The sequence below is a fragment of the Dendrobium catenatum genome, unplaced genomic scaffold (genome assembly GCF_001605985.2).
Source record: "Dendrobium catenatum unplaced genomic scaffold, ASM160598v2 fragScaff_scaffold_1664, whole genome shotgun sequence".
Classification (NCBI taxonomy): domain Eukaryota; kingdom Viridiplantae; phylum Streptophyta; class Magnoliopsida; order Asparagales; family Orchidaceae; genus Dendrobium; species Dendrobium catenatum.
Genome location: NW_021320126.1, coordinates 364448 through 386842, shown reverse-complemented (window position 1 = coordinate 386842; position 22395 = coordinate 364448). Strand labels below are relative to the sequence as shown.

Here is a 22395-nt window from a genome sequence, read left to right as displayed (position 1 = left end):
CCTCTCGGTTTCTTAAGAGAAGGCCGACAATGAAGGCACGACACTAAAAAAACTCAGAATTCTGTTGAAGCAATAAAGGCTCTGACACCATGTTAAATTTAGAAAATTGGGTAGTGAAAAAAGTTTAAATTTTAATGCACAAAACTATCCCTATTTATAGATATATACAAGATATCTTAGTGGCTATTTGGTATGCATAATTAGGAGTGTAAAGTAATTAAGTTGCGCGCATTTCGTAAATGAGACTGTTTGGTTGATTTTGAGCGCAACGTAAGTAATTCATCCGAAGTATTAGTGGGGTATTGGGACGGGCTTTTTGCGTGACTTCAAAACCCGCTCAAATTGAGTGGGTTACAAAATCTCTCGCCAAAATACTGCGAACCAGCACGAGGTTTTCGCGCTATGTCGGAGGGAAGCAACGGAATCTCTTGGCTACCTCTGTCATTCTTCTGCAGGCGCCTCCAGCTTTTCTCCGCCGGAGGAAGATCGTCCTTCTCATCGGAAGATCGTTTAAGTAAGCTATTGCATTGATAGCATCGCTTTGGAGCGGGTTCGTTGATGCTCTACCAGTAAAAAACGTCAAGGGCGCTATCATCGACGGCGACGCTCCTGAGATTTCGGTCGATCTTGGAGCGGTGGATTTGGGGCATGGGGTTGGTGAGGTAGATTTGAGGTTCCGACTTGCAGCGCTTAGTTAAGAAACGGTGGATGGAGAAGAAGAGAAGGACAGATAGGGAGAAGCTGATGGCGGCAGTGATGAGCACGGCGGCGGTGATTTTGCCGGTGTCGGAATTCTTGGACGGATGTGTTTTCTTTTCTTTTTTTTTAGTTGTAGCAGCTCACTAGTTCGCATGCAGCGATGAGGGGAGCAACCTCAGCCCAAACATATTGGAAAGCTTTTCTTTCGCAAACTTCCATTCCTACAAGCATCCAGGAGCTATTGTGCTCTCTTCCTCTTTCTCTCCCTCTCTCTCTACAATGATTTTTTTTAGTAAAAATTATATTTGAAAAGATTTAAAACACATAAATTTGTTTTACTGAACTCAAATGCAAATTAAATAATTTTTTAATTTATGGGAGTTGGAGGAGTTAAAGATGTTATGGGAGGAAAAAAAGCTCTCTCCAAAAAAAAAAAAAAAAAAAAAAAAAAAAAAAAAAAAAAAGGAAAAAAAAAAAAAAGAGAAGAAAAAAGAAAAAGGAAAAAATTATTCTAAGTCTAACTGCCAGTCGGCCGACGACCCAGACGCGAGGGACATAATTTTGTTTTTAATTTATGAATTTTTTATTTTTTTCTTCTCTGTGTAACTATATAATCTTTGGGCATTCGTTTGATAGAGATAGGTTGCTAAAAAAAAATTGTTTTTGAAAGCATGTAATATATTCATATTAATAGTTTTGGCTATCAATTAAGATTTTTGTTGGGACATTTTTTGTATTGATTTATAAATCAGTTTTTTAGTATAAAGATTTTTTGAAAAAAAAGAAAAGTTTTAAAAAGCAGCTTTAGAAAATTATATTTTATCCCAAACAATGCCTAAGAGTCCTTTAATTCGAGTCTTATGAATGTAACAAAAAAATATTGAAAAATTGAAAATGGCGGTGTGAGAAGTTTTGATGAAAATAATAACATATGGCTACATGAGTATCCAGAATTTCTTTAAAATTAATTAAAAAAATCACTTTTACTTTACTCTGAATCTATCTAACCAAACAAAGGAAACAGTTCTCCTGCTTTTATTTTGCAGAGAACCAAACAATCTCAATGTATTCAGAATACAATACATTTACTTTACATTGCATTTACCTTACACTGCATTTCTTTTTCAGGCAACCAAACAACCCCTTAATAAAGAAATAAATAACTAGAAAATCATGCATAATTGCCCTAATATAATACTTAAACCAACCACCCAGATATGGAAGGAGATTGGTATAATCCGAGTGACCCTCCCATAGATCCCATACTGGTGATGGAATCAAGGGCAAAGGGACGACTGAGATTTAACACTCCCCCTCCCACAGATCCCCATGCTGGCTATGGGATCAAAGGTCAAGAGATAGTTAGAATTTAACACACAAATACACATACAACTCCATGACATGATCCCATGTTAAGAAGGCTTTAGATTCTCACACATTATTTATATTATAGGGATAAAGAGAGAATTATGGAAAAATTGTTTAAAGACCACAATTGATGTGCATAATTTCTTCAAGTAGGTGAAATCTACACTTCTTTTTTCTTACTTCACTTTCGAAAAGGTCAACACCTGCATCATTTCGAGATGGGAGTGATAAATGTGTTAGAAGGTGATAATGAAATTGCTGTAAATTTTTGAACTCTTATGAGGACTTGATTTACCTTGTTTGATGGTTTCCGACAATGCACACAATCGTGAGGAGTGTGAGAACCGGTTGGATCGGTTCAACCAAATGGTTCTATCATAAACAAAAACAAGTGAAATTGAGTAGGACCAAGCAAACGAGTGCAACGCACAAGTAGACCAATAGGAGAGTGGGCGAGTGGTTTAACGGGCATGCAAGCAAGCAAGAGGCGGGTACGACTCCTTGCGAGGAATAATGATAATTTGCTCCGTCCAGTAAAGTCGAAAGAGTGAAAGAGGGAGTCAAGATGGTGTGATTGAGAGAAAAAGATTGGTTGACAGTTCTATGCTCGGCGACGAGGAGGAACAGAAGTTGTGAGTTCAAATTTTGAAGGATGAAATTTATATTTTGTATTATTTTCTGCTATTGTGAAATTTTTTCACAGGTATAATAAGTATAGCTAGTGAATACTCTAGTTTAGCAAAAAGGAAGATTAATTGAGGTAATTAACATAATATAAAGAATAGTTCAAAAGTAAAACTTAAAAGAATTCAAGATTTCAGATGAATGTTTTATCAATCAAGAAATTATAATATTTAAATTCATATTATATATATATATATATATATAATATTGAAAAATCTTATTTTAGTATACCAACACTAACAATCGTTGATTATAGTGTCCAAGGAATCTGATTAACAGCCATGAGTTTCCTTCTATCAAGGACCGAGTAAATTGAAGTGCATGGAAGTAGGTTATTTGGTTTGGGTTGAGACTTGCGTCTTCGCTTATGTGTTTTCCATAGTTTATATTTAGATTGGGTATTGCGGCTCCGTATATGAGTTGCCCGTATGTTAGAATTTGGGTCGGGACTTACGGCTTTCATCAAAAGTAATGCATATAGTGGGTCTTATGGCTTGGCTTGAAAGTAGCCCATATAACGGATCTTACGACTTCACTTAGAAGTTGCCCGTATGTTTGCCTTACGACTTCGTTTAGAAGTCTCCTGAAGGTTTGAGAAGTTGGGTCTTACTACTTTCATTGGAAGTAGCCCATAAGGTTTAAAAGGTTGTATCTTATTGCTTTCATTGAAAGTAGCCCGTACGATTTAAAAAGTTGGGTCTTATTGCTTTTATTGCAAGCAACCTGTGTAGCAGGTCTTACGACCTCTATTAGAGGTTACCATGATTATCAGGGATGTGCTATGTGTTCTTGAAAAAAATTTCCTAGATTAAAGTTGGACTTGCGACCTCTATTAAAGGTGGTCTGTTTTGTTTAGGTTTTAAGGTAGGTCTTACAGCTTTATTTAGAAGTAGTCTGAAAGTGGGTCTTACAACTTAACCCTATAAGTAAGGCGTCCAGTGTAGCGGGTTTAGGGTTACGTTACTTTTACTTAGAGATTTCCCCTAACACATTAGCTAATGTCGAACTTACGATCTCTATTAGAAGTTGCTAGTTGAACTTTAGGTTAGCAGGGTTTTGGTAGCAAACATGTAATTTTGCATTTGAGTGAGTATTACTGTTTCCATTAGAAGTAGCCTGTGTGCTTCAATTAGAAGCTTCCCCTAATTTATTTGGAATGGGGTTGATTACTCCCCTTTGGAGGGTTTGTTGCTCCCCTTGGGAGGGCTCATAACTCCCTTTGGGAGGTTATGTGTATTAATTTAACTGGGATTACCATACTTTAGCTAGTAGTTGCCTATTAGGCTGACTTTACTGTAGTTATACACCCTACAATCTAACACCAGTGCTTTTTTACCCTAGCTTTTAGTAGTTTACTATGGTTTTACTTGTTGTAGTACTCGTAGCTTTCCTACTTCAATAGCTCATCTTTTTTGCTTGAGCACCATTACTTTAGCTTCAGGACCTTGTTTCCAACACTTTGTTTTTTCTATAGTTCTAATTTTCTTTCAGCAATAGTTATGCATGCTATTAGTTTTACCTATTTGCTTGTTTAGCACAAGTTTGTTTTGGTACTAGTTCTATTCTTTGCAGTACTAGTTTTGTTTATCCTATGCTGCTTTCGCTACTTGCTTGCAGGTATTTATGACTAGCAGTTGCAGGAGCTAAATCTTGCGATTATTGGGTTTACCAGGTGCTGGAGCTTACAAGGAACTGAATTGTGGCAGGAGTTGGAGTTAAATTTAGATTTGTTAGGAGTTTTTTAAATTTTATTTCAATTTTAATTTTTTTTTTATAATTTTAAATTTCAATTGGTGTGAGTTGTATTTAGGTTGTATAGTATGAACAATGTTTTTTTTTGTTTTTTTGTTAAATTTTGAATAGATAGTATTATTTAATAATTAATTATTTAAAAGAGACTTTGTTTTAATTACATTTTTAAATTTAATTAGATAGTTAAAGATTTAAATTATCCGCTCAACTCATTGATTAAATATATTTTAAAATTATTCAATTAATTTAATATAATTACTAAGTAAATTTAAGATTTGATTGCTAAATTTAATTAAATTAAATTTTTTTAGGTTTAAATTGAATTAAATGTTTCATTAATTTTAAATTAATAAAAGTTCTAATTTTAATTAACTTTTAAAATAATTAAAGTTTTGATTTTAATTAAGTTTAAAAGTTAGATTTTAAATTAATCAATTAATCGAATTTTAGTTTAAAATTGAATACTAGCTTTATTTTAAAATTAATTAATTAGTTATTAAAAAAGGTTAATTAATTAATCCAATTCATTCAAAGGTTCAATTTTAAATTATTTAGGGGTTGAATATGACAATTTTTTCAATTTCTCGAGGCAATTTCGATAGTCTATCGACGTCCTCTGCCTACGAGGGGAGGTTGGGAGAGGGGAAGTTGGGGATTATTGGCATATCCGCTCAGCCAAATCAAATCGACGACCAAGGGCTTCGAGGGAGCGAATCGACCACGATATCAGTATTTGAGTCCTCTATATCGACACTTGCATTATTTCAGTGTTTTCTTGAGATTTCAGCAACCTTTTCGGCACCCCTCCCCACAAGGGGAGGTTGGGGAGGGCAATTACCATTTAGTTCCGCTTAGTCAAATCGAATCAATGGCCGAGGGCTTTGGGGGATCAAATTGACCCCGACATTGTTCTTCGACTCCTCCATCGTGCGGTTCACGAGGGAGGTCGGATCGCACATAGGGGCTAGGAATCTGGTTATAGGCCAATTGAGCCAGGCAGGGGCAGGGTCGCACACTAGAGAGAGGAGGACGGGCGTACGATTCAAGTGGAAGGCCGAATCACACACTGGATGTAGACAGAGCGAGAGTCATTAGTTCAGGGTCATCTATGCAATGTAGGGAAGTCGGGATTAGTAGATTCTGCGAGAGACGGGTGGTAGTGCGGGCGGCGACACTGGGAGCAGACTACGTGTACAGGAGGTATGGAGTGGACGACTAGGTCGACAGGGATTAGGCTTCAGCTTCTATGTGTATAGTGAATAAATAGCGTTTTTGATTTTGAGTAGTCGAGAATGTTGTGGGGTTCCAAAAGGATTCTGCTCGCGGGGAACAGAATGCAAAAAGTACGATCGCACTGCCAATCAATTTTATATCGTTCAATGAATAGATAGATTTTGACACTCTTAAAGGTTGTGTCGTTGTCCGATATGATTCGACGTGCCACCCCAAAATGATAGACAATATAGTCTCGAAAGATTATTACATTGTCTGTTTTAACTTCTCTTAAGGGAATCGATTCATTGCATTTTGATAAGTAATCTATGACAGCAAGGATAAATCGATGAGGAGGTAGAGAGTATGTGGCGAAGCGTGAGGGAGTTGGGCATGAGTGGAGGGATGTTGAATTTAAAAGAAGAAGGGGTTGAATTTGAAAGGCAAGGACTTGATGATGATCGAAGAGGTGTCGAATTTGAAAGGAGAGGGGTTGAATATGATCGAAGGAGTGTTGAATATGAAGGGAGAAGGTGGGCTTGTGATGAAAGGTTTGGGTGCGAGCAGAGGAAGGATAATATGGGCAAGATTTGGGGGAACCACCCCCTTGGAGAATGAGAAATTTTGGAGGAAGCAAGGTTGACAGAGGAGATCTAAGAGTGAGGAAACTGAAGATGCATATTTTTGAAGGGGGGGGATGCACATGGGTGAATCTACAGGATGGAAATATACTTTCCTCTCGATAGGTTGACAGATGAGGAGAGACTGATAGAAGCACCCCAATGTTTAGAGGGGAAAGCTTTGACTTAGTACCAGTGGAGGTACATGCGGCAACCCATACAGAGTTGGAGGGAGTTTAAGGATTGCCTGTTAGAACAATTCTGAATCGGCAGGGGAGGAGACTTCTATGAGCAGTTCTTCGCCTTGACACAAGCTGATTTAACAATAGAGTACCTTGCTAGCCGATTGGACCGCCTTTCTGAGACAGTGCTAAAGAGGAACTTCATGAAATGACTGAAACCAGAGATCCGGATGGCAGTTAGAGTGATGAGGCCTCATGACTTGGGAGAGGCTATGGAGCTAGCTCAACTGATAGAGAATCAGAGGCAACTGACGAGAGAAACGAGAGGAAGTAGCTCAGTAGACTCGTATAGGATGACTAGCACCTTATTGACATCCAAGGAGCCAACACTAAATACTCTTCGGGGGACTTCAAAGGATAAGACTGTAGAAGGAAGACTTGGGGACAACATCAAGAAGCTCACATAAATGGAATTATAGGAGAAAAGGGTGAAGGGGCTCTGTTTCAGATGTGACGATAAGTATACGCTGGGACATAGGTGTAAGGACTGAACTCTTTAGGTTCTTACCATTTGTAATGAAGAGGAGGGTGTCGTCTTTCCACCTTGCATACAAGATGGATCTTTGGAAAGGGAGTATTGTTAAGCCGGTCTATTGGACCGATCCAGCCGGTCCTATGGGTCCGACTTGTGCAAAACAAATGGAAATTCTCCACCTCCTGTATGCATGATTTGACGGCCTAGGTTCTACAGAGCTATTTAGGAAGGTTTTTGAAGGGCGTTGGGAGGGAAATTTCAAAGTAGGGGCCGTTTAAAGATTTTCTTTTGAATTGTATGCATTAAATAGTTTGTTTTTCCTAAGGTTAGGGCATCTTGAATTTGGTTGAATTTGAGATCTCTTAGGTTTTTTGGGCTCTAGCGGCATCTAGAGATTTGGGAGAGATAAATCCTCCTCTCGAATAGAGGATCAATTGTATCTTGATATTATTTGAATTTAGACTTTTGGGAGATCTTTTGAATTTGCCCAACTAAAAGGGAGCTAACGCTCTCAAAATATTTGTATTCATTTTCATTTCGAGAAAGGTGGTGGTTTGGCTAATCCATAGGGAAAATGATTGCCAACTTATGATGGGACTCTTTGGGGATTGAGCATTGAGTTTGCTGCAAGCTTTGCAATTTTGACTGTGGGTTTGGTAGCCTGTAGAAATATATGAATCTACTAGGGATAGTTGGGTTCTAATATGAATAGATAAAATATTTTGGGCAAGGTGGGCGACTACTAGGGATTTAAGTTTAGCTTTATTTGACTGTGGAGTTGTAGTTAATATTTATCTTGGAGAGGGAAGAAACATTTGTGATTGATATTCACTTAGGAGTATTTGACATGTCATGGAGGTGTTGACATGTCGAAGGGACATCAACTATGTTGACCTCATTAAGCGGAAAATGAGGGTCTAATCAGGGTGTTACTTTAGCCTCATCCCGGGCTATTACCTATGTATCATTCTGATAATGATGCAATCATTTTTATGACCGGAAGTAAAAGGGCAGTGAGTACAGTAATTGATTTTCTCGAGAGCCTGCATGGGATCTCTAGACTATTAGTGAACAATTAAGAGTTGCTCTATAGTGTCAAAATGCATGCCAAATTTTCAGAACAAACAAGATCAAGCAGACAACGGCCTTTTGTTGGCGAATTATATATGATGCTTTACCCAGTTGATAGAAGGATGAACTATATGGCTTCCAAATGGAATCTAATCGTCATTTTTGTGCATCAGAAGAAACCGTAACTCATTTGTTTCAAAGCAACCCAGTGCTGTAAGAGAAATACCATAGTGACTGCATTTAATGAGGCCGCATTAGTTACAAAACACATTTTTCTATTAAGAGACGCAAATTTTCTTGCAGCCAGATATTATACAGGTGAATCAACCCTTTCACGTCCAGCTGCATTCCCTCTAGAAAATTCTGTTGCCGCTAAAATAGTTGATGTAAGCACACTAGTTAGAAAAGCCAAAACAAGGAGAACAATGGGCAGAACTTAACCAGACTCAATTCAAATAGTAGCGATCATCTATAACATCCAAAATATGACAAAAATTCTAGAAGAAAATCAAAGAAACAAAGAAAAAAAAATGCTATCCTCAGACAACCGTCAGAGCGGGTTCCTCACATGCATCGAAATATAGGTTAAAGTAAGATAAGTGCTTAGGACTAGCAAACCGATGGTCCACCACAGCAAGATCGTCCAACCGTCCAATTTAAACTCCTCCAGCAAATGCTCCCAAATCAGCCAACAAACACCACCAAAGCTCAAGAAGAAGGATACAAATGGAGTGGAAATTGCGGAGAGGCGAAAGAGGTAAGAAGCCAAGACTAAAGAGGAGAGTCTCGCAAGCTTTCCTAGAGGAGAAGGAGAATGGAACAAGCTCGCAAGCTTTTCCAAGAAGAACCCGCAGGTTTATAGCAAATTTGCTCTCAATATTCAACTCCCATTCCCTCTCAAATCATCTCATATTTATAGGCAAGAGAGGAGAGACCAACCAGCCCAAAAAACCCTTCATATTCTTAATTTAATGAGGGAAATGAAAAGCCAACAGCCAACTTATAATATTCCCCAATTCTACACATAAAACAAAGCACCAAAGCCACGGAAAAGCCCCACAACAGCCACGAGAAAATAGCCCAGGCGGAACACGAAGAGGCAGCCGCAAGAACAAGGCACAGGAAAACCAACTAGCACAAAAAACTAATAGTCAGCCACGGAAACCCACGGGACAAAGGCATGGAAATAGCCAGCCAGCATAGGAACCCAAGGGACAAGCTTAGATTTTTAAGAAGAAAAGGGGAGGAGAAGAGACAAGACCACTCCACAATGAATCCAACTTATGAGCTTACCTTAGAAGATTAATGAGCTAGCAACTTAGTAATTAGAGCTCAACACCAATGAACCACCTCCTTCCAATCATCACCATAAGCCCAAAACCGTGGACCATAAGCCAACCCGTGAACCAGCAGCAGGCAAGGACCAACAAGCTAGCAAACCAAAGGTCCACCAAGCCCCAAGCACAACCTACCATGATCATTGGATAGCTAAAAAGAAAAAAAAACATAAAAAACTACATTAACATACTAATGTTTAACATAAAATAAAAATACAGAATATTTGATAGCATCGATAGTGCAATGGCAAATTCTTAAGCTTAATGTAGATGAATGTTTTAAAGGAAAGAAATCCCAGGATACTACTGTAGGCGGATTGGCAGAGATCAAGGTTGAATTCTCCTTGCCTTCTAAACTAACTGGGGATAAGATCTTCATTTCTTGAAGAACTTCAAGCATTGATGTGGGGGTTAGCATTCTGTTTGATTCATGGTTTCCTGAACGCATGGAAATTGAAAAAATTTTACTTGTTAACAGCGTTAGACACTAATGGCTTAGCCAATGACAGATGCAGGGATGCAAATAGTATCACGGTGGCGTCTAGATAGATGAGGAAATCCATATGTTAGGGGTCAGTAAAACTGTAGGAGTTGGTTTAGTGGATTGAACTGAAATGAATTTTATTTTGCCAAGCTTACTAATGCTAGATTTCTTCTTATACTATGATTTGACCTTTCGATGATGAAATAAATGGTTAAGGGTCTGCCTGAACCCACCAAATCTTCCCTGGTTTTTGGAAAAGAAAAATAAAATAAAATAAAAACTACCTACAAAATTGAAAATATCTCTAAGAAGAAAAAATAAATAAAAATTTGGACAAGTATATTCATGCTTATGCAGTCAGATTATAATTCCACTCTGATTTCAAAAATAGAATTCAGAAAAAGGAAACCATGTTTTCTGCACTTCAAATACAAAGTCAAAAGCACAATTGATGCACACTCTTACCAAAAAGGTTCTTTCTACCAGATGGCAAAGGGCGAACCATCATGTTAGCAGCATGCGGATCACAGTGCACAAATCCATGCCTAAATATCATTTCAGCAAAAGCTTGACTAACCTATACGGTTTATGAGGAAAAGTTAGCAAAAATAGATGTCATGCCAAAAAATTATTTCACACAAAAGTACGGCAAACTGATTTTACTAGTTTGGAAACATCAGAAAGTTGAATCCCAAGTCTCTGAATTGTAATTAAGTCAGTTATTTCCGCTGCATCCATATATTCCATAGTCAGAACTTTGGATGTGCTCAGATCCCAATATACCTTTGGGACATATATGCAGTCAGCAATATGAGGAGATAACCTCTTAAAATTCTCCAAGCATTTTTCACTATTCCTGGCCTCAAACAAGAAATCCAATTCCTGGAAATGTCATTCTTAATTAGATAAAATTCCATATTAGCATTATCATGGTAATTAGAAAACATCATCAAACCACATGGCATGATTTATTAAGTTGGGCATAATAGCAGAATAAATGAAGAAAAAGGCCTTAGAACCAAAAAGACAGACCAAATAGAATATGTTTATAAAATTAAGAAAGCATACTTTGGTTAAAAAAACATCATCAGAATTTAAAATTCAAGAAAGTTGCATTCAAGGACTCATTTGGTTGATTGTAGGTAGAAAACATGCTTAAAAAATGATTTAATTTTCAATCATTTTGAGTGCAAAAATGAAATCATCAGTTTGGGAAGAGCAAACTTTAAAGAGGTCTGCGGTCTTTGAACATCCTAATAAATGATGATTTAACAAAGTTCACTATTTTTCAAACAACCATATGAGCTCTTGGATAAGTGTCAACAGAAAATTCTCAAGAAAGTATGGAAATTTCTTTGAATTCCATTACTGATTAAAACAAATGGGTTAGTTAGTAATGAAAAACTCAGAGCGACCAATGTCAGATTTTTGGGATAATTATATTTTGCCCCCATGTAGTTTTTGAAATGTTGAGAAAATCCTCAAGTACTTTTGGCATGTACATTTAATCCCACGTACTTTAAACCTCAATGCAATCAATAAGTTTTCCCCATCCAAGGGACAATACACCCTCTCGCCCAAATAGAAGTTTGGAAGACTTTCCCTTCTTTATTTTGTCTTTTTTGTCATAAATTATACTATGATGTTCCCAAAAAGTCCTCAACACCTCTAATATTGGGAAGAAAAAACACCGATCTTGTCAGGTTCCAGACTAGCTTAACCTGATGAGAAGAGAGAGGGTCAAAGAGAAGGATTCAAGTTATCAGTCTCATTTTTGGATGTAAGAAATGCAAGAGAAGGTCATCCTCTCGGCTTTCATTGTCTTTATTTTCCTATTGTTATCATCTTGAATGGAAACGAGAGAAAAGTGAGAGGTTTTAAGCCACTCCAACCTCATGAATGCCAATGGAGTATCAAGGCAAAAAGAAGCAAATAAAACTTTAAAAGAATTGTAAACTGTAAATTTTGATAAATAAAATAACAATAATAAATTTAATTTCCTTATGACATTTGGTCAGCAATAATTGGAAGGAAATTGTGTACTCAATAATTCTGGATTACTTGAAATTTAAACCATTCAACATGGTTATGAATGGAGATGTTAAGTTGGGTGTGAGTTGATTGTGATGCATGATAATAATGAGTAATCTAATTATTGCATTCTTGAAATGGGGTTGAAGTTTTCAGTATAGTCAATTTGGCGTTCATATTGTAATCTTGAGGAATGAGATGAGCTTTATCATGAGGTGCATGGGCTTTCGTACAGCTAATGCAGCATTTGTATCCTCTGAAAAGTGGGTTGTAGCCCATAAATATGCATGTTGTAGATCTTGGTGCAAGTTTGTCCGGTAAAAGAGTTGGGATCCATGGATATCATTGACACCTTATATGATGCTTGGAAAATAAAAAAAGAGAGTTTATGAGTTCAACTTGCTAAGGTTTCAGCATTCCCAGGTAGTTATGGAATTAGCAAGTACTAATAATGACATGTTGCAATCACCCCAATTCTTCTTCCAAAGGAATTATTGTATTTGAAAGAAGATTTGCCCATCATTATACTATTAATTTGTATGGACCATATATAAACATATTGACAGCTATGTTGCACGGATACTCCTATTTACGAGGCGTGCTGTATCTGACATGTGTCGGATACGGATACGCCTCCGATACGGCACGGATACGTGTCGGATACGGCTTTGCCGTGTCCAATTAAAATAATATTTAAATTTGACTGGACACGCGTATCGGATACGCGTGTCCTATTAAAAAAAACACAGAGCCGCAATTTACCCTATTCTTTTCGGCTTTCCACCGTTTCCGCTCAATATCCATATTCATTTATGCGGCTGAAACATTTCAAAGAGCTAGGTTTTTTGTTTCCACACAAGTGTTCATCTTCTTCGTTATAGTTGAAGGAGCGGCTCGTTGACGCGAGCATAGAAGCAAACAGGATCATCCTTTGTTGACAAAGAGGCTTGACGACGTGAGCATTAAAGTCGATAGGATCATCCTTTGTCGACGGGGCTCGACAACGCGAATAGTGAAGGCGACATGAGCAGTGAAGGTTCGTTTTCTTCGTCGTTCTTCGCTTTCTTAATCATAGGCTCGATATCGAAACTTGGTACCGCTCGATATTGGAACTCGGTATCACTCGGTACCGCTCGGTATTGCTCAGTACTACTCGGTACCGAGCGGTATTGGAACTCAGTACTGCTCGGTATTGGAACTCGGTACCGCTCAGTATTGGAACTCAGTATCGCTCGGTATTGTAACTCGGTATTGCTCGGTATCGCTCGGTACCGCTCGGTATATTTCCATAAAAACAACTTTAAAAATAAATAGCACTTCAAAATTACTCTTACAAAAAAAATTTGTTTCGGGGCGCTGCTCCTTGACCCTGAGACCTGACCAGGCAAGTCGAACCCCACCAGGGGGCAGCGCCCCCTAGGAACCCCGACAGAGTCGCAACATATCTACACTTTCACTTAAATTTTTTCATGTTTCAATTTGTATAAATCTTTTGTAGGATAATGAGCTCTAGTGGAGTAGGAATTGGTTCTGATGATGGTCCATCAGAAATCATTATTGAAGATAGCAAACCTCTATGGGGTTATGTTACAAAAATTGGTAAAACATCAGAAGGGGGAGGCAATATTGCATTCAAATACAATTTTTGTAAAGCAACATACAAAGGATCATATTCTAGAGTGAAAGCTCATTTATTGAAGATTAGTGGTCATGGAATCAAAGTTTGCCCAAATATAAGCTCATCACAAATGGCTGAATTACAAAGAAAAATCAGTGAAGCTGATCAAAGGAGTAAAAAAGAGCTTTCAAAACATATTCCATTTCCAAGCACTCATGCTTTATATCCTTCATCATCTTCTTCAATTAGATGTGATGACAGTACTGTAAACAAAGGGCCTTTTCGAATTGAGAGATTTGAAAAAAAAAGAAGAAAACATGTTGTAGATAGTGCTTTGGAGAAAGCATTTAATTTACAAATGAGAGAACAACTAGATGGGGAAATAGCTAGAATGTTTTACTCAGCTGGACTTCCTTTTAACCTAGCAATGAATCCACATTACAAGAATGCCTTTACATATGCATGCAGTAACAATCTTGCAGGATACGTGCCACCAGGATATAATGTCATTAGAACGAAGTTGTTGCAAAGAGAGAGGGACAATATTGAGAAGTTGCTCGAGCCTACTAAAGGAGTTTGGAAGGAAAAAAGAGTTACTTTGGTTTGTGATTGGTGGACAGATCCACAAAGAAGACCACTTATCAACTTCATGGCTGTAACAGAGAGCTATCCTATGTTTATCAAAACTGTAAACTGTGAAGGACAGTACAAGGATAAGTTCTTTATTTCTAATTTAATCAAAGAAGTTATCATGATGGTGGGGCTCAAACATCATTCAGGTCATTACTGATAATGCACCTGTTTGTAGAGCTGCAGGTCTACTTGTAGAGCAAGCATATCCTCATATTTTCTGGACACCATGTGTTGTGCATACACTTAATCTTGCTTTGAAGAACATTTGTGTAGCTAAGAATACCGAGGCAAATGAAATCACCTATAATGAATGTCATTGGATCACAGTGATTGCTAGAGATGCAATTGTAATTAGAAATTTTATTATGAATCATTCCATGAGACTCTCTATGTTTAATGATTTCTCTAATTTAAAGATACTTGCAATTGCTGAAACTCGGTTTGCCTCAGTTATAGTGATGTTGAGAAGATTCAAAAAAATAAAAAATGCTCATCAAGCTATGGTGATCAGTGACAAATGGTCATGTTATAGGGAAGATGATATTGGAAAGGCTAGGTATGTAAAAGAGAAGCTTTTAGATGATTTATGGTGGGATGAGATTGAATACATCATAAATTTCACAGACCCAATTTATGAGATGTTGAGAGTAGCTGATACAGATAAGTCTTGTTTACATCTCATTTATGAGATGTGGGATTCAATGCTAGCCAAAGTAAAAGAAATTATATATAGACATGAGAGGAAGGCACTTCATGAAGACTCAATCTTTTGGGATGTTATTTATGCTATTCTAGAAGATAGGTGGAGCAAAAGTAATACACCTTTACATTGCTTGGCTCACTCACTAAATCCAAGGTAAATTTCAACATTTTTTCATTATGAATTCACAATTTGTTGTTTTGTAATTTCAACATTTTTTATTATTTCATTTTAATGTTATTTGAAGATATTAAACTAAAGAATGGCTTCAAGATGATCCTCAAAGAGTTTCTCCACAGAAAGATTTAAAAATTTCAAATATGAGGAAGACATGTTTGAAGCGTTATTTTCCAAATGAGGAGAGAAGAAGTGTCAATATTGAGCTTGCTAAATTTTTTGGTTATTTAGAGGACTTTGGTGACCAAGAGTCCTTGCGTGATAGGAGGAGAATTGATCCGAAAATGTGGTGGATTATACATGGAGCTTCAGCACCTCTACTTCAAACAATCGCCATAAAATTGCTTGGCCAAGTTTCATCCTCATCCTGTTGTGAAAGAAATTGGAGCACATACTCATTCATCCAATCAATGAAGAGAAATAAAATTACTCCACAACGGGCTAAAGATTTAGTTTACGTGCATACAAACCTTCGGCTTCTCTCAAGGAAAACTCCAACTTATATGAAGGAGACAACAGGATGTGGGATGTTGCTGGAGATGGATTTGAATCTCTTGAGGATATGGGAATATTAGAAATTGCTAATCTTTCACTTGATGAGCCTGAATTAGAAGCTATGATATTTATTGAAGATGATATAGAAATTCAAAGACAAACCACTGAAGAAGCTAATCCTATCATTCCTTCTATTGAATAGTTGAAATTTCATGTGCTGGACACTTTATCTTCTTGTTTTTGTTGATGTACTAAACATTTAAATATTTAATGCTTACTTTTATTTCAATTTTTTTGCCATTTCAAATATTACACTTTGATTACTTTCTTAATTTTTATGTATTATTTATATATTATAATGTCGTATCCACGTCGTATCCGTATCCTATGTTTTTAAGAATTGGCGTGTCCCGTATCCGTATCGGTGCAACATAGATTGACAATTACTTTTTGTTATTATGAGTGTTCTGAAAATGGAGAAAGATCAATTAACTTGAGCACTGAAGGTTCTGGCTTCATACCCTAAAAGCAAGAACATCCTCATGAGTCCATCATATGTAGTAGATGAGGTGTTAGCTTCATGACTTTCAACACTCGAGATAAGAACACCATCAATGAGTAAAGTAAAACTACATCATGGAGTATTACTTTCAGGACTTTGGTGTGACGTTGAAGATATCCCATTTACAAAAGAATAGCAAACCACTTAATGGATACAATATCCATGCACTTGACCCCAATATTATGCATTAAATAGTATTGATGAGGTTTCTTTTATTTCTAGATTTGTGTTCTTCTCATGACCTAAAGCTCAAGTGCTTGATGCCCAACCCAGTCCCATGCTTTTGCGCTCTAAAGCATATTAATGTTTTATATAATCATTCATCTAGGCGACCATTGTGCTGCCAATATAAGAAATACTAATTCTACAAAAATTAATTGCAAAAGGTATTAAATATTCTTGTTGAAAAATATAGCCTGCTCTTTTTTAATGTTTATTAATTTCACATTGATAGTACAGAAAAGGTTATGCTAAAAAAATGAAAGAAAATCTTATTCTGAGAACTTTTCAAATCATCGAGATTTTTTTTATACCTTTTGCAATGATGAAATTTAATGAGCCTTATGATTCAACATATGATTCATTGATCACATAATGATAACTTTTTCCAATTATGTACATAGAAATCAAAGATATAATTCTAAAATAATACGTGAGTTTTATTCAACCATAATTCCAAACATGATATGAACAAATAATGCAAAATATTTGCTTGCACTAAAAATATTGGGCATTCATATCAATTAATTTTATATGGTCAGTGTTGGACACTATTAAAAAACACAAATTTAGATCCTGACCAGACATATTAGTTAACAAGTAACAATAGCCCATTAACTTGAAGTTAACAAGTAACAATAGCCCATTAACTTGAATATCATATTTTTTGTGGGCTTGACTAGTCAATCATATAAAATGTGCAAGCTCCTTCATTGGCATCCTACTTATATGGTGCGCTTAAGTAACAAACCATAGAATTACTGCCTGTTACTTTGTTAACCATATGCAAATATTTACGAAATACAAAGTTTGAGCCAAATAAAATGATTATTTATTGAAACAGCTGCATATAAAAATGCTCCCAAAGTTTAAAAATTTATGAGTACATATCCATACTAATCAAAACCACTAATAGTTTAGATAATTATGAAATTAGCTCAAAATAAAATTTATAAAGAATTTAAAGGAATAAATAAATAAATCACTGAAAAGTTAAATCGCAATCAAAAGGGGGCCAAGAAATTTTAGTTCATCAACAAGAAGCCAAATTATTATAATTCTTTTTTGTTTACTATCAATTTTTTAATTTTTTTAAGCATCTTTTGAGAACTTCATGTTCTTCATTCAATTATGGTGTCCTGCAGCCCTTTCTCTCCTCCCCTCCTACAATCAAAAGTGTAGGACTATAATGGATACCTAAATGAGTTCATTACCTTATACTATTTATATGATTGCAAAATTTATCCTTTCCCTCTCATTCCTCATTTTATTGCCCTATGTATAAACTAACTCCATTATAGTCCATCATGACCAGTGTCATAGATCATAACCTCAAGTAAGTGGTTGGTAAGGTCATAGAAAGCATTTTTCAAAGATTTAAGAGATCAAAGAAGTCAACGTAAAGGAGGAAATATCGTTCTTATCTATGAAGGTAAAGAACACTAAAATGCCCTTAGGCATTAAGGAGAACTAGAAGGAACAAGGAGATGGTATACTCATTAATCCCGCATTTGCAACGATCAATGACAAATTCTCAGATGTTACATTGAATCATTCAATCCATAGTTTAAATGAAAATTTTTATCAACCCAAGATCATTAAGCATCTAATATCTAAAGTTTGCAAAAAGAAAAAAAAACCTTATTTCTCATTTCACGGTGAAAGACCCTGCCAACTTATTTTTCCAATAATCAACCCATTTGAATTTTACGAAGATTTTTTCCCTCAATGAAAAGATACTATGGAGTTGTAAGTATTTAATTGTGTTCCTAAACTTTCCTTTTTCCAAACCAATTTTAAGAATTAATCAAAATAACATTTATTTACAAGTTTTTAAAGATGGAATATGTTAAATTCATAGAATTGGAGAAGGAAAAAAGCTTGGCTTTATTGCACAAAACTATCACTATTTATAGATCTACACAAGATATATTAATAAAGAAACAAATAATTATAGAATCATGCACAATTTCCCTAGTATAATCCTTCCTAAATCAGCCACCCAAATATGGAAGAAGATTGGTGTGATCCAGGTGAGCCTACCACGGATCCACATCCTGGCTGTGGGATCAAGAACCAAGGGACTGCTGAGATTTGACACTCACCCTCAAGCTAGGGAATACAGATCTATCATTCCTAGCTTGATAATCAGTCTCAAAAAGGTAGAGTTATCAAATCCCTTGGTGAGAATGTCTGCAAGCTGAATTTTTGATAAGACATGATAGATACATATAAGACTACTATCTAATTTTTCCATCATGAAATGTTTGTCCACCTTTATGTGCTTGGTCCTGTCATGCTGAACCGAATTATGAGCTATGCTAATTGCCGATTTGTCGTCACAGTGTAGCTTCATGGGTTATTCCCACTTGATCCTTAGATCTTCTAGAATAATCTTGATCTATAGTAGCTCACATATTCTCAAGGTCATAACTCTGAACTCTGCTTCTGCACTAGACCTTGCTACCACATTCTCTTTCTTGCTCTTCTATGTAACAAGCTTTCCTCCAAGATATGTACAAGATCCTAATGTAGATAGTCTATCTACCGCATAATCTGCATCAATATATGCTTCTGGGGTTATTTCACGTTCTCTTTTGAAGAGAATCCTTTTACCTGAATTCCTTTTAAGGTAGTGCAGTATTCTGTCTATAGCTTGCATGTGAATATGCTTTGGATTTTGCATGAATTTGCTGACCATGCTTACAGCAAAGGCTATATATCTGGTTTGGTGTGAGAAAGGTAGATCAATTTTTTCACATGTCTCTGGTAAGCTCCCTTATCTACTTCTAGATCCTCTTAAGCTTCTCCCAATTTAAGATTTGGTTCTACTAGTGTTGGTGCTGATTTACAAGCTAGTTTACCTAATTCTTTAAGAAGCTCAGTAATTATTTTTATTGTAAAATGAAGATTCCTCCACTAGAGTAGGCCACTTCAATTCCAAAAAAATATTTCAACCTACCAAATTCTTCGATCTTAAATTTTCCTTGGCAAGACATTTCCTTAGAATCACTTTCTTCTTTTCATCATTTCCAGTCAAGATGATGTCATCCACATAAACTAATAAAATTATGACTCCCTTAGTTTGAGTGCTTGAAGAATAATGTATGATCCTCTTGGCTCTGACGATATCCATTCAATAGCATGACTTTTAAGAATATTCCAAACCAAGCTCTAGGTGACCGCTTGAGACTATATAGAACCCTTTTTAACATACATACTTTGTTACCCCCAGATTTTCCTTAAATCCTGGTGGAATCTCTATAAATATTTCTTCCTCCACGTCCACGTCTAGGAATGTATTTTTGACATCCAACTTCTCCAGATGCAAGTCATAATTGGCTGCTAGTGAGAACGAGATTCTCATGGTGTTCATCTTGGCCACAGGTGCAAAAGTTTCTTAGTAGTCGATGTTGTACATCTGAGTGTACCATTTCGCTACTAGTCTTGTCTTATATCTTTCTAGTATACCAACAGCTTTGTATTTCAGAGAGAACACTTATTTGCAGTTGATTGGTTACTTTTTTCTACTGGTAGGTAGGTAATCTCTTAGGTATTGTTATTCCAGTGCCTGCATTTTATCTTTCATCTTTCATGGCACTTTTACAATTTTCATCAAATAAGATCTAAAAAATATTATTAGAAATATGAATATCATTTAGTATAAATAAGAATTTTTGTATGAATTTAAAAAGTTATGGAATGATACAAAGTTGATTATGGGGTACATAGGAGATTTTTTTGGTGAACTTGCATTTATCTCAATTTCAGGAGACGGTTCAAATTCTTGGATCTGCTCTGGAGCATAGTTTGAATTTGTACACCTGGATTATACTTTTCCAAACATCTTGTTATTCATAATAGCTTCATCCTCAGATTCTTTGGCTTTGATTTCAAGTTTAGCTGGATTGATTTTAGGTGAAGCTGCAAGGTCAAAAGGGGCAAACTTACTTTTCTCATCTTCCTCAATTTCAGCCTCTCCTTGAAGATGATGTTCGGTGAAATAAAATTTTTGTTCATTAAAAGTAACGTCAACAGATGCAAGGGTTTTCATGATGGAGTGATAACATTTATAACCTCTCAGGGTGGATGAAAATCCAACAAAAATATATTTGAGTACTCTTGGATCAAATTTTCCTCTATGTTGACTGTGAATGTGACCATAGGCAGTGCACCCAAAGATTTTGGTTGTCAGGTTCTTATGGGTTTGGAGTTCAGGATAAAAAGAGGTTGTAATATCCATTGATGTTTTTAGTCCCAAGGTTTTTGAAGGTAGTTGATTTATGAGATATGTGGCAGTCAGAAGGGGTTCTGATGCAAAACTACAATGCTTTTAAATGAATGCGATAAGAACTTGCACGATTTTTAAAGAAACAAAGAACAATTAAGACTATTAGCTATTAAACAAAAATAGAAAATGTAAGAGGGGTCACTACGCTTTAGGCCAAATCACATGCTAAGCACTTTAAGTATCAAAACAACGTATAATTTCAATAATATGCGAATTAAGTAGTTATTCAATAAAAATCCCTAATCTAACATTGATATATGCAACATAGAAAGAACACGCAAACCCTACGTTTACTAAGCGGAGGCAGATGGCGAAGCACGAGAATTTTGCGATTAAATCACGACCTACAAGGTTAGCGGATTAGAAAGATAAATGACGAGGGAAGAGATTCACCCTTGTTGTTGTCTCAACATAATTTGCCACTGGATGTTGGCAAGTTGCTCGTCGATGGCCTTCGAAAGTGTAAAGATGATGCGGTCCATGTACTCTTCAATGGAGTTATCGATTTCTAGGTTGAAGTCGAAGGTGGAGTGGAGGATGTTGACGTTCCCTTGCTCGTCGTAAGCGAATATGTAGTCAAGCTCCGTATCAGCCATTCATTAGTGTCGAAAGATTGATGCGTGGGCGAAGATCGTGGTGGCTTCCCTTGAAGACCTTTATAGAGAGAAAGAGGTTTCTCTCAAGCGTTGAGGTGGAGAAGAGGGCAAGGGTGGCCGACCAATCGGGGGGGGGGGGGGGGGGGGGGGGGGTGGGGGGGGGGGGGGGGGGGGGGGGGGGGGGGGGGGGGGGGGGGGGGCTGGTAGGGATTGAATTTGGTTCAGATTTTGTGGAGGGAAATTAATTAAAACAACTTCTTAATTAATCCCTTTGATTGAGAGTAATTAAAGAAGAGAAAGAGAGAGGGGTGGCGGGCAAGAGAGGGGAAGCTTGGGATTTATTTCCAAAACTAAAGAGGAGATTTTGGAAAGTAGTAAGGAGGTGGGGGCTCTTGAAAATTTCAGCCAAGAGAGGGGTACGAGAGCTTGAATTTATTTCCAAGAGTGGAGATGGGCTTTAAGAAATAAATCCAAAGGGGATTAAATGGGGGCCGGCGGCATAGGGGCTAAGGAGGGATTTAAGGAAGCTTTGAATGCTTCCTTGAGTTAGGAAATTAAATTTGGGAAGAGATATTTCATCCCAATTAAAATTAAAATAAAATACGAAGGGATTTGGAAAATTTCCGGAAATAGGATTGGTATTTTAGGTAACTTTTCAAATTCAAATAAATTTGAATTTGCAAAGTAATTGAGTTACCTAAAATATTCAAACCCAATTAGGGAAGGGGTAATTGCAAGCAATGATGGAGGGAAAGCCAAGGGGATGGCCGACGGCTTGTGGTTTGGCCGTGGGTGTTGGTGAGGAAAGAGAAGTAGGCTCGGGTGGGGGTGAGGATGGGAAGTTTAGCCGACAGTGAGGGTGGGGCTAAGGTGGCCGGCGGCTTGGGGTTGTGAGAGGGGGTGGTGGGCAGGTTGGTGTAGGGTGGAGGGAAGAGGGGAAGATGAAATAAGAAAACTAATCACGACCCCGAACTCTTCCAAGGCTGTTGGGTGATGCGATTCCCTCTCTAGGGGTTTTCTCTTCCAAGCACTCTCAAACTCTCACAAGGACTCAATATGTAGAAATTTGATTATAATTCATTTATTAAGCATGAAAAGAGAACATAAGGGCTATATATAGCCTCATACA

General features: G+C 36.9%; 1 protein-coding gene across 5 annotated transcripts in view; it reads right to left on the bottom strand.

The window, feature by feature from the left end:
- The window catches only part of LOC110104439 (putative ABC1 protein At2g40090), an 88609-nt gene that overhangs the window by 24251 nt on the left and 41963 nt on the right, over positions 1 to 22395 (bottom strand). For 2 of the 5 annotated variants that reach the window (XM_028701278.1, XM_028701279.1), the window contains exons 8-10: positions 10608 to 10826; positions 10410 to 10521; positions 9809 to 9898 (exon numbers count right to left, since the gene is read on the bottom strand). In XM_028701278.1, coding sequence (XP_028557111.1) covers positions 9809 to 9898; positions 10410 to 10521; positions 10608 to 10826 — 421 coding nt within the window. The remainder of the gene's footprint in view (positions 1 to 9808; positions 9899 to 10409; positions 10522 to 10607; positions 10827 to 22395) is intronic. The other 3 variants (XM_028701280.1, XM_020833552.2, XM_028701281.1) reach the window with 3 other exon arrangements.